At 32.7% G+C, this 10,197-nt stretch overlaps 1 protein-coding gene across 2 annotated transcripts; it reads right to left on the minus strand.

The window, feature by feature from the left end:
- Nucleotides 1-814: 814 nt before the first annotated feature.
- LOC132622743 (probable beta-D-xylosidase 7) lies at nucleotides 815-5,929 on the minus strand. 2 transcript variants are annotated; one of them, XM_060337406.1, is made up of 6 exons: nucleotides 4,810-5,929; nucleotides 3,439-3,741; nucleotides 2,908-3,077; nucleotides 2,688-2,779; nucleotides 1,612-2,376; nucleotides 815-1,528 (listed from the first exon to the last, which is right to left on the minus strand). In XM_060337406.1, the coding sequence occupies exons 1-6, from the start codon at nucleotides 5,200-5,202 to the stop codon at nucleotides 939-941; spliced, it is 2,313 nt and encodes a 770-aa protein (XP_060193389.1). In that variant the 5' UTR covers nucleotides 5,203-5,929; the 3' UTR covers nucleotides 815-938. The 2 variants fall into 2 exon arrangements, with proteins under 2 accessions (XP_060193389.1, XP_060193396.1); XM_060337413.1 differs by having other exon boundaries at nucleotides 3,439-3,728; nucleotides 4,785-5,929.
- Between the last annotated feature and the right edge of the window lie 4,268 nt (nucleotides 5,930-10,197).

Genomic DNA, 10,197 nt, shown 5'->3' on the forward strand with positions numbered 1-10,197 from the left:
TTGCTGACTTAGTAATATCTTTGACCAATCTGGATAAACACACACAAAGGTTTTGAATTTGAATCCAAGAAATGGAGAAATCTTGATAGGTCTTAGGCTACCCAATGCAAATTTGGATTAGTCGAGGCTAACGGATTTCAGATTCCATATGTGATATGATCATTTGAAGAGAAGAAAAAGAGAGAGAGATTCTAAATCCACATCCCAATTAAAGCTCGTTATCCCTTCCGCAGAGATGCATTCCTTTGAAGTTCAATAAGATTGATCTATTCTTTCTGTTTACAAATAGATCAAATACCTTAACCTAAAATATTGAATAATCTAAATGATAAGTTAACAAGATCACTACCTTCTTTTTTTTTAATAAGCCTTCCTTTTTCCTCTTGTCCCTCGTTAGCATTTCTTTTCCTTTTAAAATGCATGTATATAATCCTTAAGGGTAATAGGAGTTTAAGAAAACACTGAAACTTGAAACTTTAAAATAAAAGATATGGGCAAACTATGGTCTACCTTCTCCAAGTTATACAATGTTGCAATTAGCTGGCTGCAATCCCAGTCTCATCCCTTTTGTATCTTGATTTACATTTGCCCTTTTCACTTATTTTTAGGTTAAGAAAAACTAAAAATAAGAAGAATACCTTTAAATTATTGCTAATTAGACAAATAAAATATCTTTTCCACTATTCATATATTTTGCAAAAATAACCCATTCTTAGGACAACTAAATCCATATCTACCTAACTCAAAGTAATCTTTTAGGAAGATGAAATAGCAGCTCATCAACAGCAATAAAAATTAAAAGCTAAACATTTATTATGGGTTAGGGACAAAAATCAACTGAATCCAATAAGGAGATGAATAGTCTTTACAGTACTAAAATGCACACTACAAATGTGATCTAATTATTAAGACTGTAGTTTTATATATGATTTAAAGGGTCATATGGAAACAGTAACAGGTTTCTTCTCATCTCCCACAACAAGAAAATATTTCCCTTCATCAATTACTGATATACCATATTTATCAGCCCTTGTAAAGTGTTCACAAGGGTTCACAATAAATTTAATCTTGGTTTTTTCTCCTGCACCTAATTGTACACTCTTGAATCCAATCAACTGCTTTCTTGGAACCTCATCATCCTTCACCTTGGAATGCCTAAGAAACAACAACACAGGATGTTTACCAGCAATTTTTCCCTTGTTTTTCACCACAACCTTAACTGACATCTTAGCCTTGCTGCAAACCTCTGATCCAAGATTTGAAATTGCAATATTATGATGTGAATCTTGTTTTGTTGACTTGTCAGTTGTTTGGTTATTGAAGTAGAGGTTGTGATGGCTGACAGAGGCAATTTTGTATGAATAGTTAGTGTAGCTAAGACCATAGCCAAATTCATAAACTTTCGGCCCTTGGTAGAATCTGTAAGTGCGCCCCGGATATCCAGTCGATGAATTAGGCCTCATATTCATGTCTGTCATTGGTACTTTTATGAATTCCTTAGGATACCAAGTCACTGGTAACCTGCCCCCTGCAAGGTAAATGTGATCTAGCATATTAAACAAGTTTTCCGACAAAATGGATTTACTCAAAATTATTGATGCTGAAGTTAACCTGGATTATGTTCACCAAATATAATCTGTGTCAATGCAGCCGCACCAGCCTCTCCAGGGTAACCAATCCACAAGATGCCTCCGATTTTCGGGTTTTTCTTGGCGAAAGAAATATCAATTGGGCCTCCACCTACTAACACCAGTATAACAGGTTTTACAGCAGCTTGAGCTACTGCGTTAATAAGAATCTCTTGCTGGCCAGGTAGCCCCAAATCTATGCGATCCCAGTTCTCCCTCTCCACACGCTGGTCCAATCCCATCACTAAAAAAACAAACTGTGCCTTTTTGGCAACATCGACTGCTTCATCTATTGCAGCAGAAGTGCAGTTGACAAAATTGCAGCCTGGATGATAGCCTAAGTTTTTCACAACATGCTGAAATCCTTGGAGTAATGAAACATTATTGCAGGGAATGCCTGCATAATTACCTAGAAGTAAGTGAGAATCGTTTGCTTTTGGACCTATTACAGCAAAGGATGTTGTGTTGATCTTAGAAAGCGGAAGCAGTCTGGCAGAATTCTTTAGAAGGACAATGCCATTTCTTGCTGCTTCAAGGGCTAGATCCTGGTGCTCTTTACTACAAACCTCTATAGGAGAAATGTCTCCATATTCCAGTTTTTTTGGATCACCATTGAATAGTCCTAGCCTCATTCTAATGGAGAAGATATTGCGAAGGGCTCTGTCTATATCAGATTCTTGTAATTTCTTCTTCTCCATAGCTAATCTCGTGTAATTTGTCACGAAGGAACCACAATTTACATCCATACCTAAATTGCAGTATACAAGGAAGAGGTCAGATAGTTGCAATAAATTAAGTTAGCCTAGCTTGGAGACACCTTACTCGCCACGCCTTTCCTCAACATACTTTGCAAGAACATTGCAATTGATTTAAGTAGTTGCTTGTTTATATGTCAATTAAATTGAACTTTCTGTCAATGATGGATCTTACAGGTTCAAGCTTTATCACCAGTAGATAGGTTCATTTGGAATATAGATATTTTCCTCCCAATTTCGGTAACAGGCAAGACATCATTAAGTTTACAGAAAAGTGTGAGCCGACAAATTAGGGATCACTTACCAGCTTTGAGAGAAGATGCAACTGCATCTTCAATTGTGTATCCCTGGGCATTGTGCATAACACGAATTGCATCGCAATCTGATATAATGTAACTTTTCAGCAATAGACAATAGTTAGTTTTGGGATTGCTGGAGTCATATTTTCACGATGAAGTAGTAAACTTTTGAAGGTATCAGAACAGAAATATCCATTTGTTTCTTAATTTTCAGTAAAATTTTACCCGTTGAAACCCCACTGTCCACGAGCAGTCTTAGTCAGGAGATCATAGTTAGCACAGTTCGAGACCCCATTTAGACGACTATAAGCACACATTAGACTGGTGGCTTTTCCTTCTTCCACACAAGTCTTAAATGGTGGTTGAAATGAATCTGCCATATCCTGTGGTGTAACCTGAATGACACATTGGTTTAGATAACAATATCAAACTTTCTGGAAAAAAATTAAATAATATGAAATCACTTGTTTTTACGGATAATTACATTTTTGAACTGCACAAAAGAATAATAGCCAGCAAATGTATAGTTTTTGTATATTAAGCATAAATATACATGTAATATACACATCGTGTACGTAAATTATACATATACTATACATAGATGTACAATATAATATACAAATCAGTGTATGTGTTTTGTATATTATGGATAGCACCCGTAATTAATTTCAGCGGATGGGCCATAAATGAAAAAAAAATCTAAATAAATTAAAGGATCAGCGTAATTTAACATGTGACAGCAGGTTAGTAACTAACCTGAGCATCGAAGGTGAAACGATGGTGGCCATTCCAGTAATCTAAATCTTGAGCAGCAAAGTGCTTGCAGCAAGCTGAAGCTTGAAGATGCCCATCTTTGAGTTTTCCACCTTCAAAACTATCCCCTTGAAGTCCTCTTACATAAGCCACTGCATATTTTCCAACCATCATTGGGTCTTCACCAGCTGTCTCTTGTGCTCTTCCCCATCTTGGATCCCTTAATATGTTCACATTTGGTGCCCAGAATGTCATTCCCTTTAGTTCACCAGCATTGTATACTGCTCTTGCCTCTCTTGCAATTGCCTATGCAAAGTACATCTTATAATACTAGATACTACTCCCTCTGTCCAAATTTATGTGGCACGGTTGAAATTTCAAGATTTAAACTTTTAAATTTTCCGTGAATTCTGACATTGAAGCTTTAAGTTTTCTTAAATAAAATTTATATATTTGCAAACTACATAAAAAATATTATAGGTCACAATAATTAACAACTTAAAATATTTAAAACGCATACAAAAAATTTAGGTCAAAGAAAAACTTGGTTGACATTCGAAAGGTTTCACATAAAGTGTAACAAAGGGAATATAAGTTCATTCGAAATTCTATATTTACCATACAATTATCTCTTGGATCTTTTCAGAAACGTTATATCTTCTTCCAATAATCCAATTAAAGTTTGAGGCAGTCCAACACCAAAAGGTGATTCCATGATCAAGATGATCATTCTAAGAACAATTTGTCCAAAATCAAATAGGCAGTAACTAGTAGTACCCAGGGCGGAGCTAGAGGGGTAGAAAATATTACTACTATACATACAATTTTTCTTATGTATATATAGTTGGTGAACCCGAAAATTTTGCCTCCGCCATTGCTAGTACTCTATATACAACTATCCCCTCGTTTTAATTTATATGACATCTTTTCATTTTAAAACGTCTTCATTAGATAATATTCCATTAATTGTACCATCTATAATCCACGTTCTCACATCTTTCTGAAATTGTCATTTAAATATTTAGATCTTAAACTTTGATTTGGCATTTTCTCTGTCTAACATGCACATCAACTGTCACATAATTTATTTATTTATTTCACTGTCACTAATAGCCAAGTTTGAGCGGCTGAGCTAAAATTTCAAACAAGGAGGTCCAAAATAATTTTATGCCAAGGGGATTCGTAAATTAAATATACCAAAAAAAAAAAAAAAATTGCCCTTTTCATGTAGTAGTTTAATTGGAACCCCTTGCACCCCTATGCCTCCGCCCTCCTTAGTGTCGTGTGTCCAATTAAACGTCGCGTATAAAATTGAACAGAGAGTTGAATCAAGTACGCTATAGCAGAGCCTAAATAGAGCAAAATAATATATACCTGAGCAATACGATACCAGAGATGTTCATCAAAAGTAGAAGCAGTAAGAATGATCTGAGGGAACTGTGTTGCATATGTAATACTTCCATTAAAAGTAACCCCTTCTCCTTCTGTCGATAGTCCGTGTAACGCCTCTGACCACCACTCATAAGCAGGGATATTTAGCCGTGGAATGGCTGGTGCTGTGTTACCCAATTGTGATATTTTCTCGTCCAAATTCAGGTGTAAAATTAGATCATCTACTCTTTGCGTAATGGGTAATGAGGAATTACAGAATCGAAATTTTCTGGTATCTGGATTGGATATGTCACATGAAAATGGAGGATGAGTTGACTTAGTAATGCTGAGAAAAGAGACGATAGTAGTGATGATAACAATTTTATGGAGTCCCATGTTTTGGACTAATTTTGTAACAGAAAGGTGGAAAAAAGAAATTGTGTCCTGTTTTATTGTTGGGGAAAGGAGGAATGGTTATGTTCGGCTGTTACTGGTGAAATGTATTGGTGGCGCCAAGTGCAGAACCTTTCAAAGGTAACGGTTAGTATATTTAACCAATAGCTGTGTTAATAATGTCTTGCTAATAAATTCAGTCATTAAATAAAGCGTGAATTCATGTACACTTAAAAGTTATGTACATTGATAATGAAATTAATTTGTTTGCACCATTTAAAGTCCATTTAACTTATGCGCATGTATTTTTCCTACTAGTATGTATTAGAGCCTAAAGGATTTTAATTTTGAGCCAATTTGTGGGGACTTTTTTTTTTTTTATTTCCCTTCCCTTTGATTATCCTTTGATCCACTTTTATTGGAGTTACTCGAACCAGCGACCCTGGAGTTGTAGGTGGGAGTGTTGACCATTTAAGCAACCCCCGTGGTCAATTGGTGGGGGATTTATGTCCAATTAGGCGTAGTGTTTTCCCTACTGTAGGTGCATTTTTACTTTGTAGTTTGTTCCAACTTTAACAATCACATTTTAAAGCCCCTTTCGTTTTTCTGTTCCACAAAACAAAATTTTCATTAATAGATTGTGTTAACCTAGGTGAACGAAGATTGAACATCAACTTGTGCTAGCTGTGAGAACAAATTATTTAGTTGATGAATTAATCTGCTTCTCCATTTTAGCGAGCTCTGTGTTTGATAAACTTTTATCAATAGTCACATCATTAGTACTTTAGTTTTAAAATTCTACAACCATGCAGGAGCAATATCTACCTAGAAAAAGATCAGACTAACATATGTACATATATTGAAACCAGGAATGAAAGTACAAAAGAATTGGAAGGGAAAAAATGATTGGATAATAAACGACGGTATTGGAAAAATTGAATGGATAATACAAATGATTAACATGAGAATCGTTTTTGATATTTTAGAAATATACGTAATAATCCAACTCATTTCTAGCCATTGATTTGAGTTTAAAGGTGTTTATTGTCTCATTCAAAATGTGAAGGGGCTATTGTTTCCCAAAACCAAAAATGTTAAGGGGTAAAGTATATTTTTTTTTTTTTGTGACAAATTTAGTTGAGTGATTTTATAAGAAAAAAGCCCTAAGTTAAGTTACTTTATTAATACAAAATAAAGATGAATGACTTTACTACATAATTCCTTGAGTGATCTAAATTCTAATTAGATATTTACTCAATAACTTTGCAATTGCTTTTGCCTTTGCACTTCTACAAATTCCAGATTTGATTGGATAGCTCTATCGATGAAGCCCATGAGCCAACATTAGGCCTCCAATGGTCCAAGCCCATACAAATATGTAGTCTTATTTGTATGAGAGAAAGTAACACAATTTTATAGCTTTCTACGTCGGGTCATTCGCACAAATGTCTTATTTCGGGGGTGGTCTTTAATTTTTTTCCCTTCGGCATTTTAAGTGGACGAAAAGACCCCTAAAATTCTGGGTTCTGCGCCCAGCAAAGTATTAAAAAAAAAAAATCGCAAGGTAAGATTTCATAGCAAATTATGCATATTCGAACAAAAGTTATGCCTTAAGGCTAGGGGTGTTCACGGGAAACCGAAAAATCAAACCAAACCGAAATCGAATCAAACCGGCGGAAAAAACCGACACATTTTGGTTTAATTTGATTTTGGTTTTTTATTTTATAAACCGATAAAATTTGATTTGATTTTGATTTTAAGCAAAAAAATAACCGGAATAACCGAACCATACCAATAATATAAATATCTATCTAAAATTTTCACACACTTTTATAGAAAAACTTTGAAATTTTCCAATATTAATCTTTTGCACTCTTGATTCATAATCTATGTTTTTGCCTTTATAGTAATCCAATTTTTGTATTTACTTTCTAGTTTGATTTGTTATTTTATTTTGATATTTCTAAGAATCCATTTCTGTTTAAAATACCTTGTTTTAGAGTCATTTAATTATTCATCAAGATATCTTGATATATCACTATTAGATCTTTAATTTATTGCACAAAAACAAATTCATTGTAAGAACTTTTTTTTATGTTCCTTGAAAATGGCTAAATTCTTAGGTGATGCATATAATTTTTGGAGAAAGTACATATATAACTTGATTAGGTTTATATTTCTTTCTTTTCTTAAATGGGAGTAATTGATTTGATATTGTTATGCTAGAAAATAGTCAATTTAATATGTACTTGGACACAGATTGACATATATTTAAATAAAAACCGATAAAAAATCAAAAAAAAACCGACAAAACTGACAAAAACCGAAGCAATGAAAAATCGATTTAATTGATTTGATTTGATTCTAACATTTGAAAACCCGACTAAATTGATTTGGTCATCTTTTAGAGGATAACCAACTCAAAAATTTAAGACCACCGATTTGAGGGACAAAAATTAAAGACCCGTCCATATGAAGGACAATCCGCGCATTTTTTTGTTTTACATTCAATTGCATCAGTTTAGGGCCTGTTTGGAAAGCCACCTCGTAATTGGAATTGGTGTAATTACTAGGGTAGTAATTACACAGTAGTGTAATTACAACGACCTGTTTGTTTGTCATAACATAATTACAAGTGTGTTGTTTGGTTGCACAAGTGTAATTACACCGTCAGTTAAATTTAAAAATAAAATATAATTGTAAAAAATTAATATTTGCCTTTATAAATGATATTAAATTAGTTATTTAATAACACATTGTTTCTTGAAAATATATTAATTAATAATCATATATTTGTAACTAACATTGTAAAAAATAATTGATATATATTTTTCAAATTAATAATACTTAATTTTAATTAATTATAAAACTTAAAAGAAGACTTTTATTGTGAGAACGTCATGGATTGGATGTTTGACGAAAAAAAAAATTTATAATATAATGCCATAACATTATTCAAATGTTTGACACAAAAAATCCTTCAAATGTAAGTAAGAAATAAACAACATACAATGTGAAAACAAATAACTTAAAATTGAAAATATAACCTAAATTCAAAATCCAAAAGAAAAAGCTTAACATAATACTCTTATGTCAAATTCCAATATTACATAAGTAGGTACCAACGTAACTTAAGTAAATAATTCAAAAGAAAGGGAAACATAAGTCTATAACCTCATTCACAACGAAATTCTACCTTACTAACGTCATTCGTTATATGCCAAGTTTGTTAACGACTCATTCTTTCCAATATTAAGAGGTGTAGTTTAAAAAATTAGAATAATAACACAGTTATGTTAAATGAATAAAATAAAAAATAAAAATAAAAAACACGAGCAATTACATGGAACCACAAGAAGTAAAGGTTGGGAATGAGAAGAAAGGAAATGAAAAATAAATAATATAAAAAAATACATTTTAAAAAATAAAAAATAAATAAAAATAATAGAAATAAAAAATAAATTAAAAATCAAAAGAAATTAAAATAATAGAAATAAAAAATAAAAAGAAAGTAAAATAAATAAAAAAGAAACAAATTAAAAAGTAACCTTGTAATTAGATTCTCAACCCCCCCCCCCCCCCCCCCCCCCTCTCTGAGAATTGGAGAGTGTAATTACACCCTCTCAATTACACCCAGTTTTCACCTAACTTTGTAATTACTTGGTCAAACAAACAAATTAAACTGTGTAATTACACTCAATTCCAATTACCTGGGTGACTTTCCAAACAGGCCCTTAGTGAAGAAATTTATTTTGCCATTGTAGCCTAAAAGATAATAGCAATTGGCAGCCTAAAATTGTAGTAAGGTTAAACTTTTAGTCTTGTTAATCTAAAATTTACTTTTTGGAGATCACAAAAGTTCGTACCCGAAGTTTTGAAGTTTTACTTTTTAGAAAGGAGAATTTCAGACCCGTGGTTTGAAATTATTTATCTTATATTCAACATTTTTTATATTTATTAGTAAGAATAAAGATATTATTAATATCATAAAATGAATTATAAGCATGTGAATTGTTCTAAATGAAAATTTTTAAGTTCAATATGCAGTTCTTGTCTTTTATGCATTTGTGAGAATTTTAATAATTTTTTATTGAAATGAATTACAAGCAAGTGATGTTATTCTTAAATTCCGTATATCAAAAGTTTCAAGTTTTAAGGACATGGACAAATATGAAAAGTGCATTTCAAAAATAAAAAAGGCTACTTGTAAGGAGACACTTCTGTAAGTAACAATTCAACAGTTCAGCTGGAACAACAACATACCCAGTTGAATCCCACAGTGTGGGGTCTGGGGAGGATTAAACGTACGCAGACCTTATCCCCACCATGATAGGAAGGTTGTTTCCGAAAGACCTTCGACTCAAAAGAAAACAAGAAAACAAGGGGACATTTCTGCTGGAACAAAGTTTTCAATTTCATCACCCACTAAAGTATTCTTTTTAAAATAAAATCAATTTATTGAACCCGATGTCACTTAGATATATGTTGATATAATCTTCCTTTAATAAATCATTACATAGATATTAAAAAGCCAAATAAAGATCTACAAGTTAGTGTTCACGATATTGATAGTACTATTATAAAATAAAACTATGAAGTAAATACACAGAAGAAATATGTAGAGAGAATATGTAGAGAGATATCAGATTATCTTACTTCTGCTCTTTCAACATTGCATCTGTGCATCCTATTTATAGGAGCAACATACAAAGGAGATATTTTGGGATATTTGGGATATTTCCAATTTAATGGATATCCACCAAGTTGGGATATTTACAACACTCCCCCTTGGATGTCCATTAATAGATGATGTACCTCGTTAAAACCTTATTAAAAAAAAACCTGTAGGAAAAAGTCCTAATGAAGGAAAAAGAGTGTACATATCTAGAAATACGCTTTGAGAGCTGTCTCATTAAAAACCTTACCAAGAAAACCCAATGGGACAAAACTTGGTTAAGGAAAAAAGAGTACAACGCGTATTTCACTCCCCCTGACGAA

The sequence above is a fragment of the Lycium barbarum genome, chromosome 2, assembly GCF_019175385.1.
Source record: "Lycium barbarum isolate Lr01 chromosome 2, ASM1917538v2, whole genome shotgun sequence".
NCBI classification, from domain to species: Eukaryota; Viridiplantae; Streptophyta; class Magnoliopsida; order Solanales; family Solanaceae; genus Lycium; species Lycium barbarum.